Here is a 17,946-nt window from a genome sequence, read left to right as displayed (position 1 = left end):
AATCGTGTGTGTGTGTGTGTGTGTGTGTGTGTGTGTGTGGTGTATAGTGTATATATATATATTATAACAAATAGAAGGGACCACGGCTTCTTGGAGAAATGGCCCATTCCAGGGCTGGGCCAGGGAAAATGCAAGCCGAGCCTAGAACACATAGCTGTGTCAAAAAGTACGAAAGTACAGTGTCTGATGGGGACAGGGTCAAGCACGCAAGAACCAGTTTGAAAGGGCTCCCGCTGATCAAGATCATAATAGTGCTGGATTACGATCCACGGACTATGGTCCGTACGTACTGCCATAAAACAAGATAAATCAGTTAACAAGGGAGAAGGGAAAACTCTTCCTTATCCTAGAGTGCCGACTGATGAACCAAGAAGAAATGATGAAAATGGAGCACCACCATTTGGAGACTGTCATTTAGGTGACTGGTCTGGGCCGGAGTCATCACTGGATGCTATGATTGGTGGAGGTTCCATGAGAAGCAGGATGCTGCCATCATCTCAAAACAGGCCCACAAAACACTAACATGTCCTAAAAGAAAACATGGTGAGCTTAATCAGAAGGAACAGAGCAGAGATGCACAGGCCCGACCAGTTGCTCGACAGCACAGCGTTGTTTCTGAGGAAGTCCTGCTCAGCAGGACTGACCTGAGTCTGGTCGGAAGGAATCACGAGACAGAGCCACGCTGAGGTCGGCCTACTGAATTCAATGCCTGCACTCTTCCAAACTGGAAAGAGCAGGAAATACACATATTGGGTAAACCCTGCAATGTGTCCCCTGCAATCTGAGGAACCGTTCCAAAATGACAGAGTCTGAAGAGACACGTATTCCTGGAAAGAATCCTGCAGCAGAACGGAAAGAGATATTTGGGGGAGAACTGGTAAAACGTAAATGGGGTCTGGGGGTCAGGTGGCACTGTACCCTTATCAGCGTCCCGATTTGGAGTATTGTAACTGGTTATGTAGAAAGCATCTTGTTTTTAGGAAGTACACACTGGAGACTTTAGGGGTGATGAGTTATCACAACTGCAGCCCAATGTTAAAACGTTCAGAAAGATATTAATATCGCTGGTAAGATCGATAATTGTTGAGTGTGGGTGCGTATGGTTGGAGGAAGAGGTGGGAGAGAGCATGAATGTGGTCAAATGTTACCAGTTGGGGAAACCAGGTGAAGAAGATACAAGAGTTGCTTGAACGACTCTGCCCATTTTCCTGTACAACTGGGATTATTCGAATATAAATTGTTTAAAGGAGCGTATATAGGAAATGTTGCAAATCTGAGGATGGGGAGGAAGAAGCGGATGGAAGGAACTATCTGTTCACCTGTGTACATGTGAATATATATATATTCTCCCCTTTTAAGTTGTCTGATCAGTGGCTAAAAGGGATGGGCAGCAGAGAGTTGAAAATGTGAGTCTGCAGCACAGAGAAAGGTTCTGGGTGAAAATTCCAGGATGACAGTGAGAGTAAGTGGGACTACCAAGGAGAAGCATGCTTGAGCACAGGCCGTACTGGGACCCTGGGGACTGTAGTGGCCACTACTGGTTCCCACTCAAGCTCTTTTCCCCACCTCCCCTCGCCTGACAATTTCCTGACTTGGTTCAGGTATCTTGCCTGGGACACCAGGCATAGAGATGCTGGTCCCACACTTGGCTGAGCCCATCGCCACCTGACCCACCACCCCCAGCAACTCAAGAGTCCATATGAACAAAGCTGCCCCATTAGACGGAAGGGAAGGACTCATGCAAGAGGCTCCTCTCCCCTCTAGGATATAAGGAAGTACGTTACTCTGATTGCCCCTGGCAGCCACCAAGGGGAACCAGGACAAATCTTAGGATGTCTGGACTGTGAAGCAGAGAGCTGGAAAGAACCTGGGTCCTTGGTGACATCAACGGACCACCGAGCACCAGCCCTGAGGTCTGCACAACCTTTCTGCATGTTCTGTTATGTGGGACAACAAGTTGCCTTAATTTCTCAACCACTTTGAGTTAGATTTTCTGTTGCTGGCAGCTCAAAGCGTGTCAAATGAAATGGAGACCACTGACATTTTGGGAGCACCGAGGAGAAAGAACAAGCTGGAAAGGCTGGAGAGGCAAGAGCGAAAGGAGGAGGACGAATACAGCGTCACGGGAGGCTGACTGTGTCAACATGGCAGGGAGACTGAGAAGACAATGAAGTTCTGAAATATTCTGGCTGGCACCGATTCTCTCAAACCCTACTTTTGGATATAGGGATGTATCAGTACTGAACTTGACTCTTAGTCCAAAAGGTCTAACCCAAGGATAAGAAACAGAGATAGTTGAAAAAATTTGTTTCCCAATTCTAGAGTTCAAAGATGAACATATGTGTGTCTGAGGAATAGTCTAGAAGATGAGAAATAACATCAATTCCAAAGGAGATCTGAAAGGAGAAAACTAGTGGATGTCATCACTGTAGCACTGCCCAGGGAGCGAGCAGCTGAGGCATACCAGGGACGGTTGTACAGGCTCCACACCCATCAATCATTTGACCTGAGTGAGCCCTGTGGGGAAGGTGCTCTGACCCCGTTCTTTGATGAGAAACAACTCGCTCTGGGACACACAGCTAGTGAGCGGCATTGCTAGGAAAGGAGCCTGTCTCTAATGCTTCGCATCAGGGCATATATGGGTTAGCTGGTCCATTACAATCCACGGTGCTTCGCAAAGTCACTCCATGAATAGCACGGTTCATAGCATAATCAAACTTTTCGCTACCCCTGAGTCTTTACTGATAGACACCTCTTTAATTAAGGCTTCTGCCAAAAACATCTATTATCTCACATGCAGTGGGAAGTAACAAATAATAGCCCGCATCCCTGTGATCACATGACAACATGTGATCCAGGAGGAGAAACACATCAGAGAAGGTTTGGGACAGCCTTTTCCAAAGACTGAATTCACACGCTCCCTCCCTGGCAGCCTTACTGCTCCTGGGAAAGAAGCAAGTCCGACGGGAAGCATCTCTGTTACCCACCTGGGGCACTCCAGGGCTGCAGAGAAAGGGCTGATCTGTCAGACCCTGTCCCGACACTGCGGAAGAAACCCTCAGGTACGCGCAATAGCTGAGTGTGTACAATAATCACGCAGACCTGCCAAAGCTGCTGAGTAAATGGGAAGAATTCATTCTTTAACATAATGAGGAAAGTGTGAACGAGACAGCTCTTATTTCTTCCCAATCAGTATTGTCAAGCAGACAAAATGTTCACCTCCAGTCGGCCAAGAAAACGGCCTCGTGGCAGCGCTCTTCTTGGCCCAAACCGACCGACGCAGGAGGAAGAGCCGAATGTTTAGTCTGAGGACCAAGTTCGAGCCCCAGCTCAACTGCGTACTAGCTTTGAAATTCTTTTCAGTGTTATTAGCAGATACTCTGCAGCGCTCTTAACAGTTTGAAAACATCTTTGGGGCGCCTGCGTGGCTCACTCGGTGAAGTGTCTGTCTTGGGCTCGGGTCACGATCCCAGGGTCCTGGGATCGAGCCCTAGGTCAGGCTCTCTGCTCAGAGGGGAGTCTGCCTCTCCTCCCCCTCGGCCCCTCCCCCCCACTCATGCGCGCTCTCTCTCTCTCACTCTCTCTCTCGAATAAATAAAAATAAAATCTTTTAAGAAAACCCATATTTATGTGTATTTCTTTATTCGGCTTTCCCTACATTCCTTTAAGGCATTAATCCTCATTTTGTAGCCAAACCGCCTGAAGCTTGCAGAGGTCACACACTTTATACAGAACAGAACTGAGTCCACCCCGTGACTCAGCCCCCGAGGTCTTCCTTTCCACTACACCACGTGACCGTGGGGGCTAGCGGATTATCACCCAGATAACCTGACACCTGCTGGCTCAGTGCATCAGGGAGAAGTGGAAGGAGTGTAACAATGGAGCCAGCAGCCCTGGCTCAGAGCGCAGCTTTGCCACATTGCAAATGTGAGATGTTTAACATGGTTCCTTTACCTCTGAGACTCAATTTCTTGAGGTGCAAAAAAAGGGGGGCAGTAACACTTCGTCTGCCAAGTTGTAAATGATATAAGTGAAAGATGTTGAGACTCAAAGCAAGGACTCAGAAAGGGGCTACTATTATGATTCGGGATAATATATTAATTAGCTAGTGAGTCAGCCTTCCTGAATAACATTCTTTGGTGATAAAGGAATTTCTACAGTCCCACAGGCTGGAAGGTAAGAGTAGCAGCGAGCTTGGGGGAAAGGGTAGATTTGAGGTCGTGCTCTTCAAGTCCATAGCCTGAAGGCAGTTCTCATGCAGACCCCAGTCCGGGCTGTGAGCTGCCAGGGCCTCCCAAAGCCAGACCAGAGGGACAGCGAGCCTCAAAGGCCAATGCTGCTGGGATAAACAAGAAGTTGGGTGGACCAACAGAAACAGAAGCGTTCCAATGCTAATAATCAAAGGTTCCTGAAATACATCAAAGACAGGAAGGTAGCTTGAGAATCTCCATGAGACACTTGATGGTGCAGACGCAGAGAGCAGAGACGGGACACAAGCCAAATGTTAGGGGGGCTCTGATTTTTTTAATCCTTTCATCTTCAACCTTTACTACTCCAAATCTTAGGGATTCCAAATTCAAATGTTTTTTGAAGCAGATAATTCAGAAATCTTAGGCCCAATAGTGACAGCTATCTCCTTCTCCTCTATGAAAATTCTCATGTTCAATCAGTCACCAAATGCTAGTGATGTATCTTCAAAATCTCTCATGTCTTTATTTATTCCTAAAACAATATTTATTTGGCACGGATTCAGGATGCAACCTGACAAGACTTTACACACTGGTGTTGGACACATGAAGGACAGAAGGCCCTAGTCTTTGGAAGACACCTGCAGCAGAATATTTTAAAAATTAAATTAAAAATTAAATATAAATTTAAATTTAATTAAATTTAATTTAATTTAAATTAAAAATTAAAATTAGGAACTGCACCCGACGTGATGCTTTCAAATTGACAACACAGTTTTAAAACAAGCCACGATGGCAAGAGCTGAAGTGGGCTGAAGGTGATAGGAATTCACTTTTGATGGCAGCAGTAAAACCGCCACATCTATGTTCTCTACAGCCCCGTATGTCCCCACAGAGGTCACCTGGCAAGGGCCCCCGAAACAGCTCCAGCCATACCGCCAAGCTCTTGTCTGGTAATATAGAGACGGTAAAGAATACATGAAAAACTTGCTGGTTCTCCTTCTCCTCTTACCACATGATTATTTTATTTTAATTTTTTTAAAAAAGATTTTATTTATTTATTTGAGAGGGAGAGAGAGAGACAGAGAGAGAGCGAGAAAGGGAAAGGCAGCGCATACACGAGCAAGGGGAGGGAGAAGCAGACTCTGCTGAGCAGGGAGCCTGACGCGTGACTCGATTCCAGGACCCTGGGATCACGCCCATGTGCTAATTTCTTAAACAGATTGGCAACGATGTCTCTGGGAGAGCCAAAGTCATCACATACGTAATTCTATAACACAAATCCGAATTCTGGATTTTGTAGCACAGAAGACGAACGAGCTAAGCGGACATGGGCTGCTGTGTACTGGACTCACAGGTGTCTACTTGTGTCTTCAGGAGCTCATCATTGTCAATGGCCCTGATGGAGCTAGAGTGGTTGTGTTTATCTATCAGCACTGTCCAGAGTGCCCGTGCCCATCCTGTACTCTTAGTGCTTCACGGGCTTACTGAATGTCACATCAGTTTCCTCTTCGCCTTTCCAGCCCAGGTCAGGGCCTCATAACCTCACCAGCTATCTGTATGCTCTCAAGATCCCATCTCTTTTCTACCCATAGACTTACTTTTGTCCACCAGCCTCTTGTGCATCACGTCCCTGCTCAGAGACCTGCAAGACACCACCAAGGCCCGCAGGTCTACCTGACCCAGATCACACGGCCTGTCGTTCAAGAAGGGACCTGTCACCCAATCACACTTACCTCCCCAAATCGACCAACCCGGCACTGCTACACAAATGCTATGTGGCTGTAATATAGAAACAGAAGCAGAACTGGCCCACGAGTAATTTACAAGGACAATTTGTCAATAGAAACTGTTAACAACCACACTGATACCCTCGTCACTTTCTCCCCATCACACGGTGTGGGTTCCAGAGGCTCTCAAGCCATTCATGTTTTCTTCCTCCTACACATCCGGTGGGGAGGGCTCAAATCAAGTCCCAACATCTCCATGTTACCTTTGCTGACCGCTCTAGTCCAAAGTGGTCTCCCCCTTACCTAAACGCAAATAGCATTTATACCTTATTTCAAGTGTTTCAGTTTCAAAAGTATCATGAAATAAACATTTACTGTGTACCAGAGAAACCAAGAAGCCTAACACCAGTTTCTAGTCATCAAGGATCGAAAAACTGCTTAAACTAAGCACATGCAAATTAAATAATCCTAATACTGAGTAGGTGAAAATGAGGGCTATACGAGGTGCTACTGAAATTCAGGAAATGGACAGAGCACTGGCTTGAGGTTGATGAGAAAGGCTTGGGGGGTTGGCGGAGAGAACTACCCAGGCAAGGACTTGGAGGCAGAAGTGAACCTGACCCATTGGAGGGGAATAAAATAGAGCAATTTGGTTAGAGAAGCAGAAAATAGAGTGGGAGGTGTCCCAAGCTAGGGACTCTGGTCTCTACTCAAGCTAGGGACTTTGGACCCTCCCAAGCAACGGAGAGCCACTGAGATGTTTTGGCAGAACTGTTCAAATAATACAACAGCTTAAGAGCTTTCATCTAGAAACCATGTTTGGAAGAGAGAGCTGGTGAAGGAGTAAGTACGGGGGTAAAATAAAAAGAACCATTATGGATTTGTGAAATTTGAGATGCTGGTACGTCACATAATTGGGATTATTACAATGATAACTTGTGCTTCAGGCAGGAGTTGGTAAACTTTTCCCATAAAGGCCCGGATATGGTCTCTGTCACTACCCAACTGTGCCACTAAAGCACAGAAGAATTTCTCACAATAGGAATTCTTTCTCATGTCTTCACGTAACATGATAGTGTTAACGCCCGTTTGATAACGAATGACCCCAACTTGTAGTTGAGAAGAACTCAAATAATTTAAATATGCCTCCTTATAAATTTATCAAAAGAACATATCCACTGAAACTTTTCAAAATAGCTTTTTTTTTTTTTTAGAGATTTTATTTATTTATTTGACAGAGAGAGAGACAGGCAGCGAGAGAGGGAACACAGGCAGGGGTTGTGGGAGAGGAAGAAGCAAGCTCCCAGCGGAGGAGCCCGATGTGGGGCTCGATCCCAGAACCCTGGGATCATGCCCTGAGCCGAAGGCAGACGCTTAACGACTGAGCCACCCAGGCGCCCCTCAAAATAGCTTCTTAAACAGATATTAACCATGTATATCATGAGGAGATTTCTTAAGTTCTAAAAGATAAACAAAATGAATACTTATTAACTGTCTATTTAATAATTATTAGAATTCTATTATTTCCTATAGGTGAACTTTATAGTACACTGTTATTTTATTTTTATGTGCCAAATACACATAATTTTTTTTTAAAGATTTTATTTATTTATTCGACAGAGATAGAGACAGCCAGCGAGAGAGGGAACACAAGCAGGGGGAGTGGGAGAGGAAGAAGCAGGCTCATAGCAGAAGAGCCTGATGTGGGACTCGATCCCAGATCACCGGGATCACGCCCTGAGCCGAAGGCAGACGATTAACCGCTGTGCCACCCAGGCGCCCCAAATACGCATAAGTTTTGATAGCACACGAGGGTATCTTTGATACGTGCACACATGTAAAGCTACATGGCTTGCAAGGAACATAGTATGGGGTGAAAAGCAGGGTTATCTGTAAAACTGACCTGCTGGCTTCCTCCATGGACGAAGCCCTCTTTAACAGAATGCACCAAATGCACGGATCAATACACACCCGTAATTCCCTCACACGTGTCCAGCACGAACAAGTAAATCAGGATAAAGAAATGGCCCAGGCAGGGCCATCTACTATATACGTGCATCTCCACTTCTCAGGAAGAAATTGAGATTCACGTATTCATAAGGTCATGTTCGTTCAGTGAGTCCATCTGTCTGTCTTCCACGGATGACAACACACAACCATTGGCCTTCTGGGTTGCAAAAGGCATCATGACCAACGACTTAGAGAGGATTAGGTTCAAACAAGCATCTGTGGTTTGCAGGGGGAGACCTTCACCATTGGGGCTCCTCGATAACTAACCTGACCTCATAGCATATGGAAGCTTGACTACCTCCAGGGAAATGTGGGACATCTGAGACACAGAGAGCTGTCACTGACTGTAGGGTGTAGAGAAAGTGCATGGGGTTTAAAGTCAGATGGGCTAAGTTCAAATAGAGACTCTGCCTCTTACTAGTTAGAGGATCTCAGAGTTCTCTTAAGCCTCCTTTTCTGGATGAAACCTTGAGAAACAATAATGCCGAGCCGTAGAGCAGCTGTGAGGACGAGAGGACCTGTGCGGAGAGCGCCCCGCAAAGGGCTGGCACTTAGGGGAGTGCACCTTGCCCGTGCCACTGGTGCTTCAACACAAGAGGTGACTAGGAATTAGGATTCCAGGGGCGCCTGGGTGGTGCAGTCGTTAAGCGTCTGCCTTTGGCTCAGGGCGTGATCCCAGCGTTCTGGGATCGAGCCCCACATCAGGCTCCTCCGCTAGAAGCCTGCTTCTTCCTCTCCCACTCCCCTTGCTTGTGTTCCCTCTCTCTCTCGCTGGCTGTCTCTCTCTGTCAAATTAATAAATAAAATCTTTAAAAAAAAAAAAAGGAATTAGGATTCCAGTTGCCTTAAACTTGATTCCCAACCAGAAAAATTGGGGAGCTTGAAAAAAGATATCGATGCTCTGGGCCCACCACCATAAATCAGTTGAAACAGAATCTCTGGATGTGGAGCCTAAATATCTTTATAGCCGCTGAACTAATAAGGCAATTCAGGAATTGGAAATCGTTACCCCTGGAAAGTTAAATTAGAGAATGCAAGGGACAGTGGATGAAATTAACATCCCCAGCAGCCACTCGTCCGGCCTGTGTTGGGGAAGACTCAGGGATCACCTAAGGTGAATCCTGGGTGTTTATTCCTGACTAGGACTTGACCTGACGGCTGGCAGGTGCTGGCAGGAGAGTGTACGTTACTAAAAGGGGGCTGACCTACCTGGGAGTCAGGACAGGAAAATAAACAGCAGAAATGCTGGGTTTTCCCCGGGCACACAGACCACTGAGGAGTAGAGCAACACCCTACTTCACTGTCTGCAGACGGAGGTAGGGGCTGTGATCTGATGGCATGAGCCAATATGTCCATCCCTCTGCCCTGAAGTCCACCCTAAAGTGGGAATGTGGCTCCCCTCGTGGACTATGTCCCGGGGGAATAATTCACTGAGCTGTCCAGGGCAGAATTCTCCTTATAAAATCACGAACTGAAGTCTAATGCACACTCATTCGTGAGTGTGGCTGGCCAGAGTCAGTCTCCCTGAGGCTGCTCAAGTCCAGCTTTTTTAACAAATCAAGTCTATAAACATTTGCAAAACTCAGGACCAAAGCTTGGATGGAGGCCTTCACTTGAGAAAGCAGCCTGACTTCTTTCTTTCTTTTTAAATTCCATTTGCTACACTGATTTCTAGTCCCGGAATAGTCAGCCAACCCATCCTGTCCCCATATCCACCTCTTAGGAAAACATGAGTAGGTCTCAGAGGAAGCTGACAATACTGCCTCTATGTGCTGCCATCATCCCCTGTAAAGAGTGTGCATTTCATCATGTAGACAAAGTCACACCTGGGAAACTGGGAGGTGAAGGTCTATAAGAACATGGGAGAGATGAGGTCATCATTAATTTTTTACTTCCTAATGAAATGATTCTAAAAACTCCCCATCTTAGCAGCCATGGCAGGAGCCCTTAATACAACGAGCAGACTTCTATTCCAGCCCCCAGGAAAATGGGTTTGCTTTCTGTTCCCAAATGCATTCAGGCAAGCAGCATTCCACTCAGCCCTCGGCTCTCCCAGCATCAGTGGCTGCAAACTTGGGCCTCTCTACCAAAAATGGCATTTCCCTGTTTTCCCTTCCCTCTAGTATTATTCTAAAGAAAGAGTTCCAAAACCAGGAGAGACCTCAGAGGTCATCTGGTCAACCAGTTCACCCATAAAGGAAGGCACTGAAGCCCAGACGTGTGTGAGGGTTGCTGCCCAGAATCCCAGGGCTGGGGAGAGGGAACCACAGCACCTCAGAGACAGCACAACTACTTTCTCAGAGAAGATGAAGCACAGGTCTTAGGTAGTAAAGAATTAACACAAAGGGACGTCAGGTTTTAGCCTTCTGCCTCAGGAGGGAATTTCTAAGGGCCCTGGATTCGAGTGCCTCTGTTTGCCTGTGGACTTTGGGAACTGGACAATGATTTATGGTAAGGGCTTTGGAAAGCATCATAGAAGTACTGGCCCCTGGAGGAACTAGAGACTACAGGCATTAGCCCGAAACTTCATGGGGGGCTGGAGACTAAAGTCAGCTGTGCAGGCAGTATGGGACTGAGTTAAAACTCTAGATAACACAGGTTTGGGTAAATTTCCCCGGTTGGCAAGGCTACTGCCAACTCACATATCATAACTGGAAGAAGGTAACACCATCCATGACTCCAGGGGGAGAGGATGACCAGAAGCTTCACATTTGGACCCCTCCCAGACCTTTTTTTGTCTGGTTCTGATGCGTATCCTTTTGCTATAACAACACTGGGACTGCAAGCATAGCACTTTTTTAAGTTCTTTGAGCCAATCTGGTAAGTTATTGAACCCAAGGGGGTGGTGGGAACCCCTGAACTTGAATCCAGCTGGTCAGAAGTGAGGGTGGCCTGGGAACCCCCAAACCTGCAGCCGGAGTCTGAAGTACACACAGCCTTCTGCAGGACTCTGCCTTAACCTGGGGAGTTGGGCCTAACGCTGGGTAGTTCGTGTCAGGAGCTCCCTGCTCTACCAACTCCTGAATTACAGCGTAGCCGCCACCGCAGAAATCCTTGGAGCAGGGTCTTCAAGTCTTTGCCACCTGAACAGCTGAAAAAGGATTCTAGAAAAGGCACGTGTCCTGCTTCAGTGCCTGCGCACCTGCAGGGACGGTGAGGGGGACTTTAAGGGGGAGAGATGTGGGCTGGGTCCCTGAAGCGGCTTCCAGACTTGTGAAGCTCAGGCAACAAGACCATTCCCTTCCTTCCTTCTCATCTCACTAGGGTCCCAGAAGGAAGGGCAAAGGGCAAGGGAGTGTGTCAGAAAACTCGCCTTTTATTCTCTCATTTAATTCCGGTCAAGAAAACACATCCTACCTATCTACTGGTCAGTGACACCCACTTGGAATCACACAAAAGCATTTCCTACTAAGCAATAACTCTTCAGCACCCAAGTGCCCCTCCCAAAGGGGCTTAACCTGAATCTAATTAAGTATTTAGATCTAACTTCCAATTTACAGAAAATCCAGTTGAAGGAATTAGTGTAATGAGACCATCAGGGAGCAATTAGACAAATCTAGAAGGTGTGTCTATAGGGAAATGGGGTTGCTCTCTTCACCAAGTCAACATCATGAAAAAACAATTGTGGGAGTAGGGAAACTATGGTAGAATAAAAAAGAAAGAAAGATTCATGACCCCATGCATCCAGTGTTCCTCGATTTACATAAACCGGCAGGTAAGGACATGTTTGTAACAATCAAAGAAATTGGAATGTGGCCCGCTTATTTTTAGATGATATTAAATTACTACTAATTATTTAGTTGTGATAATGGTCCTGGTGCTAAGAAAGAAAATGTTTTTTGTTTTGTTTTTAAGATTTTATTTATTTTAGAGACAGAGAAAGAGAGGGATAGAGAATCTGAACTGGACTCCACATCAGCTTGGAGCGCAAGGCAGGGCTCGACGCCTGATCGCGAGATCAGGACCTGAGCTTAAACCAAGAGTCGGAACGCTTAACTGACTGAGCCACCCAGGCGCCCGAGAAAGAAAATGTTTTTATTTTCCAAAGATATATATGGAAATATTTAGAGGCAAAATGTCACGAAGTCCGTATTTACCTTGAAATACCCGAAATCTGTATTTACCTTGAAAGGCTTCAGTGTTCCTGCTTTACAGCTTGGACTTTGGAATCATGTAAATGTTTTATAGAATTATAAAACAAAATTAAAATTCAAAATGTTAAACCCCTAAAATCCAAAATAAAATAAATGAACCTAACTCTTAGGTTAGGTTGGCACAAATGACACAGAAAAGGATTCTTTTAAAACCCAATATTTTAACTGTGCATCCTAAGGACAAGAAGAATGACAAATTTATGGGGCGCCGGGGTGGCTCAGTTGTTAGGCGTCTGCCTTCGGCTCAGGGCGTGATCCCGGCGTTATGGGATCGAGCCCCACATCAGGCTCCTCCGCTGGGAGCCTGCTTCTTCCTCTCCCACTCCCCCTGCTTGTGTTCCCTCTCTTGCTGGCTGTCTCTCTCTCTGTCAAATAATTAAATAAAATCTTAAAAAAAAAAAGTGACAAATTTTGAAGTGAACTCAGTATTACTATTAATAATATTGGAAGTTATTTTAAAGCGTTAACAAAACTACTTATTTGCTTTATTATATATATTTATTCATTTATATTTATACTTTTAACACACACAGTATAAAGCAAATAATTGTGATAATGTCATTAGGAACCAAGATTTTCAGCATAAGAAAAATGGGGTACAGGGGCACCTGGGTGGCTCAGTTGATTGAGTGTCTGACTCTTGGTTTCAGATCAGGTCATGACCTCATGGGTGGTGGGATTGAGCCCAGAGTCGGGCTCTGTGCTTGGTAGGGACTCTGCTTGAGATTCTCTCCCTCTGCCCCTCCCCTCACTCGCACTCACTCTTATAAACATCAAAGAAGTAAAAACCCTATAATCTTAAAAATGAACCAGAAATTATCAGTATGAACTCATGTTTCATTGTTTTTCTTTTTTCTTTTTTTTTCTTTTTTTTATTTGACAGAGAGACAGCCAGCGAGAGAGGGAACACAAGCAGGGGGAGTGGGAGAGGAAGAAGCAGGCTCCCAGCGGAAGAGCCTGATGTGGGGCTCAATCCCAGATCGCCGGGATCACGCCCTGAGCAGAAGGCAGACGCTTAACGACTACGCTACCCAGGCGCCCCTCATTGTTTTTCTTTAAAAAGTTCATTTTCTTTGCCTTTTAGCACCCTTACTGACTAGATTGGTGGTCTCTAAGTGCCATTTTCTGGGAAAATGAACCAGGACTTTTTGGTCAAATAGCTGACTCCAGGGCTCAGAAGAAAATGCACAAGAGAGCCTGATACCTTTCTTTCTCTTTTCTTTTCTTTCTTTCTTTCTTTCTTTCTTTCTTTCTTTCTTTCTTTCTTTCTTTCTTTCTTTCTTTCAAGTAATCTCTACACCCAACGTGGGGCTCGAACTCAAATCCCTGAGATCAAGAGTCACATGCTCCACCAACTGAGCCTGCCAGGCACCCTGAGATCCTGACATCTTGAATAAGGAAACTATCCACATCTACTGGGGTCTTGTCAAAGGGACACAGGAGCCAATACGAATGGCTCTCAATGGCCAAAGACAAGACCATTTAAGCCCCAAAGAAAAATCACTACGTAAGTAAACAGGGAAGATATTTAAAATCCATTCGTTTGGAAAGATACTGAAAATAACATTTTACCTTGGGAGTTGCTAGGGCATCAACTCACTGCCTCAAAACTTGGTAAATAAAGACAACAAATCAAGCCTTGTATCTAGTTTTCCTAAATAAATTATATTGTAGGGTAACCAAATAAAAGACTTCCAAGTAACAAATGTAGAAAGAATAACAGAATTAGAAAATAGCTATTTTTCAACCACTAATTAAACCATGATGTGAAATGAGAATTTATAATGGATGGACCCGCTGGTAATCTGAAGATCACACAAAGAGAGACCAATAGGCATTAAGGGCACAGAATCACAGATGAAACATTTTTGCCAAAATAGTATATCTCAACCTGACCAAGCTTTCAGATCTAATTACGAATTTACAGGAAATACAGGGGATAGAGCAATGTTACGCTACACAACCAGCCAATCCCGGACTGTGGAGAATTCTGCAGGACAAACAACTTTTTCTTTTAACAAACAAGTGCCAAGTAAACCAAAGAATCAGAGAAAACGGTCAATGATTAGGAGACTTGAGACACATATATCCAAGAGCCATGTGTGAGCCTTGTTTGGCACCTGAGTATAAAAACAAACCAACTATAAGCAGGATGTGGCATTGGAACACTGGTAACAGTAGATAATGTTAAAAGGATTATTCATTTTTCAGGTAGGATGAGAATGATCGTTGAGAGGCACACCCTAATTCAGTGACAAGGGACATGATTCTGAACCTACGATTTGCTTTAAATAACCAAGCAGGGGCAGGAGAGAAGGACCAGAGGACTGGCCCTATACGTACTATCTGTACAAGCGGACTGAGAGATTGACAGAAGCTTCTTAAAATACTCTTTCTCATCCTGCCTTGGTCTGTAAATATCCAGAGCTTAAAAATTTTCCAAAGTGCTTCAGTTAAAAAATGGAAGAACTAAACAGATCGATGCAGGTATGATAGAATGTTAATAACTGCCAAGTTCTAAGTGATGGGAATATGGGTGCTTCTCTTTTCTGTATGTTTGAGAACGTTCATAATAATAAACAAAATCCTGAAAGCATTTAAACCCAGCAAAGACTCAGAGTTGGCTTGGGTTAGAAGGATTCTGAAAGTAGCCGTAGACACCAAAGGCCGGTGTGTGCCAGGGACGCCCTCAGAAGATTAAAAGCAAATGACAAAGTATACTAAAAACGTTCAAACTTGAACTACTAAATTATTAAAGAAGGAAAAAGAGGGACCTAGGGCAAAGGACTCCAGCTGATAAAATAGTGAAGGACATTTATTGTCCTCCTGACATAAAGGATCTCCAATTCAGAGTGAAGCCATGGTCAAATGGGAGGAGAGATGTCTTACGATGCTAGTTCAGGGCCCAATCAGAGAGAGGTCAGGCGAGCACCATGTGCCCTCGAGCCTTAATGCCCTAAGCCACAGCAGTATAAACCACGACCCCATGGAAGCAAAGTTCCTATGATCTGGAGTTATAAAATAAAGCAAGGCAAAGCAGACGACCTGCTGTTGACCAGCTTCTGACACCAGCAGCTATGAAAAGGCACTGTCCTTGACCGGGAGCGCTCACTCTGGCAAGGTCTCACGCCCTCTATTCCTAATAAAGCTCTTCCCCATACCTGATGATGACACACTGGTTCTCTCTGTCAATGATCATGTTTCTGTACATATTATCTGCAAGAGCATAGATATGTGGTGGGTTTTCATACTGTGCCTAGAGAAGCAAAAAACAAAAGCAAAACCATGGTCAGACAGAGCAACACATCGCATTTCTTTTCTTGGTCTTAGCAATGAATTTGCCCAATACAGTTCCAACCTCAAGGCCAAGGTCAGCGGGAGTCACACCTAAGAAAACGCAGACGGGACTGGGAAGGACTCCTCCGTGGGCAGGTGTGTGATTCAGCCTTCAGACATGAAGACGTCTTCAGACGCTGTGGCACCATACCCTTCCTCCCACACGCCTCTGCAGGTGACATTCCATCTCTAAATGTTTCTGAAGACATCTGGCCAACAGGTCTTAAGAGAGGCCTACTAAAAACCTGGATCTGGCTTTTACTAGAATTCTAAATTCCTACGTCATTTTTTTTTCTAAGAGGTAAGTTGGAGATGCTGGAAGCCCAGAGGAAATGAAGTGAAACTGTGTATGAAGGAGGAGAAAACCTAAACATTCTCTCTAAGAAGAGGGCAAGAGGAGTAGTTCTTTGAAGGGATAAACTGATTTGGCCAGTTTGCTTCATCTCAATGGGCAGGGAAAAAAATCCTACCCCACCAAGATATTCTCCTGGTGCTTTAGTCTCATGGGCTACCTTACCTTAGCTATGCCTGAATACAAATTGGCCAATACATTCATCGTGTCAGGATGATTTCGGCCCCACTTCCCTCAATTTCCTGAAGTTGAACAGCACTACCTCAAAAATTACTAGAAAGAAAAATACATCATGTGCTATAAAGCTGAAGAAAGAACTTGCCTTACATTTAAGACTATCTAACATCAAAGAGTGAAGAACATGGCAGACCCAGTGAGAAGACATTGAGACTCTGTCTTACCCTTCCCTGGTCCCATCTCTCAAGTGGGGATAATATTGTCCCACACTCAACAGAGTTGCGGACTGAACTTCTCTGAGCCTTATTCTCCTTATCTGTGAAATGGGGCTGCACAGTAACACACAGTCAGCACCCAGGGTTGTTTTATTATGGTTGTGGCAGAACAAGGTACCTAGCATTCAGCAATTACCAATTTCACAACACTTTAGCACTAGCAGTTAAGAATAAATGTATTTTTTAAAATTCTAGGGCAAATTTTTTAAAGAGAACTTTTTAAGAGATAAATGGTCCAAAAGGGACTCAGGTAACATCATTTTTCAGAGAACGGGAGAGAAACGGCATGAATGCCCAGCACTCCCAGCCACCCCGCGAGCCTGCTGCCCCGGGGCCTCGCAGCTCAGGGCGCCAGGGCAGGGCCCAGCCTCCGCTGACAGTGTTTCCCTTGTGCTGGGCTCCCATAAAGGCAGCATTATCAAAGGTCTTTCGCGTGGCAGCCTCCTTGGGCTCCAGCTACCAGAACCATTCATCTGGCAACAATGGGGTGGGCTCTTGCTCTGGGTAAATTGCCTTCCACTTCAACTGATGAATTTGTGTGGGCTCTCTTTTGTTTGTTTTCCAGGGGTCAGGATTAATGAACGCTCTCGTGCTTCTGCTGCAGAGGAAAGAAGGGGAAAGACGCAGGGAAGGGGAGGCCTGGAGAAGTGCTGAACCACATAATGCAATATATTCATCAGATTTACAGTTTCTATTTTTATCACACAACTAAAATGGCTACGGAGCTGGATCTGAATAGGGACCAGAGTCACATTAATAAAGAAGTAATAAAAAGATTCAATTTTCAGGTTCCATTCAGAGCCACAGCTTAACTAAGATTCTGATTTGGAGGGAATGGTTCTCATCACCCTATTTATCTTTGATCCATTACGGATTTTTCAGTCCTTAGAATTTTGTGGCCTGTGTGGAAGGAGGAACTTTCCCTCCCCCCACCCGAGCTGTAGGTCCTACATCCTATTTGAGTAATTCTGTATATAATATTCCTATACTAGATGGTCCTATGCTCTTTTGAGCTGTATTCTAAAGAGCAGCACGTCATTAAAAATCAAACTATGTCACCTACTTGAGTTTCCCCAGTAAATAATTCACAATAAGAAAATACAAATGTATTGCCAACTTCAAGAAAAATTACCCACGCATCATAAAAGCCCCAAACACTACAGGAATTATGCGGCCTACAACTTACCGCTCCTTGGTACATTTCAATTTCCTTTTCCCCAAAATACGGCATCTGCTTGAAGGGGTTGACTGAGATTAATACGGATCCTATATATGTCTGAATTTATGTCCAGTTAAGGTCCAGTGTTAATCTTCATGGCTACACATTTTTCCAATTAAGTAACCAGATGTTATCAAGAATTCATAATGACTGTTCAAACAAAAAAAGCTCAGATACTTGTTTTCTAAAAGATTACAAATAAAGACAAAAGCAATTACCAACTAGCTCAGGCTTTGTTCCTCCCCAGGAAGAGTAATGAGCTTAATTACCCAGGTGCTCCAAAAAGAAATCAGTATTTTACATGATTTGAAGCACGTCCTTTTAAGACCGGTGACGTGTATGGCTAGGAAAACACAAAACAACACCAAAGAGAAATGATCTAGGAGTAAAAAGAGCAGTTATCATTCCTTTGCTCAAATAATATTTTTTCCTGGAAACTCTCCTATCTCTCAGGTAGACTAAAAATGTACTCACTTACTCGTTTAACAAATAGAGAGATACAAGAT

The 17,946-nt window shown here is 44.7% G+C and overlaps 1 protein-coding gene across 1 annotated transcript in view; it reads right to left on the bottom strand.

Moving 5' to 3' along the window:
• The window catches only part of MYO1E (myosin IE), a 188,770-nt gene that overhangs the window by 84,945 nt on the left and 85,879 nt on the right, over positions 1–17,946 (bottom strand). Inside the window, exons 3-4 of the mRNA XM_008706040.2 lie at positions 17,408–17,497; positions 15,243–15,337 (exon numbers count right to left, since the gene is read on the bottom strand). Coding sequence (XP_008704262.1) covers positions 15,243–15,337; positions 17,408–17,497 — 185 coding nt within the window. The remainder of the gene's footprint in view (positions 1–15,242; positions 15,338–17,407; positions 17,498–17,946) is intronic.

This window comes from Ursus maritimus, unplaced genomic scaffold, assembly GCF_017311325.1.
Source record: "Ursus maritimus isolate PB19 unplaced genomic scaffold, ASM1731132v1 scaffold_35, whole genome shotgun sequence".
NCBI classification, from domain to species: domain Eukaryota; kingdom Metazoa; phylum Chordata; class Mammalia; order Carnivora; family Ursidae; genus Ursus; species Ursus maritimus.
This window is presented reverse-complemented; position numbering and strand designations above follow the sequence as displayed.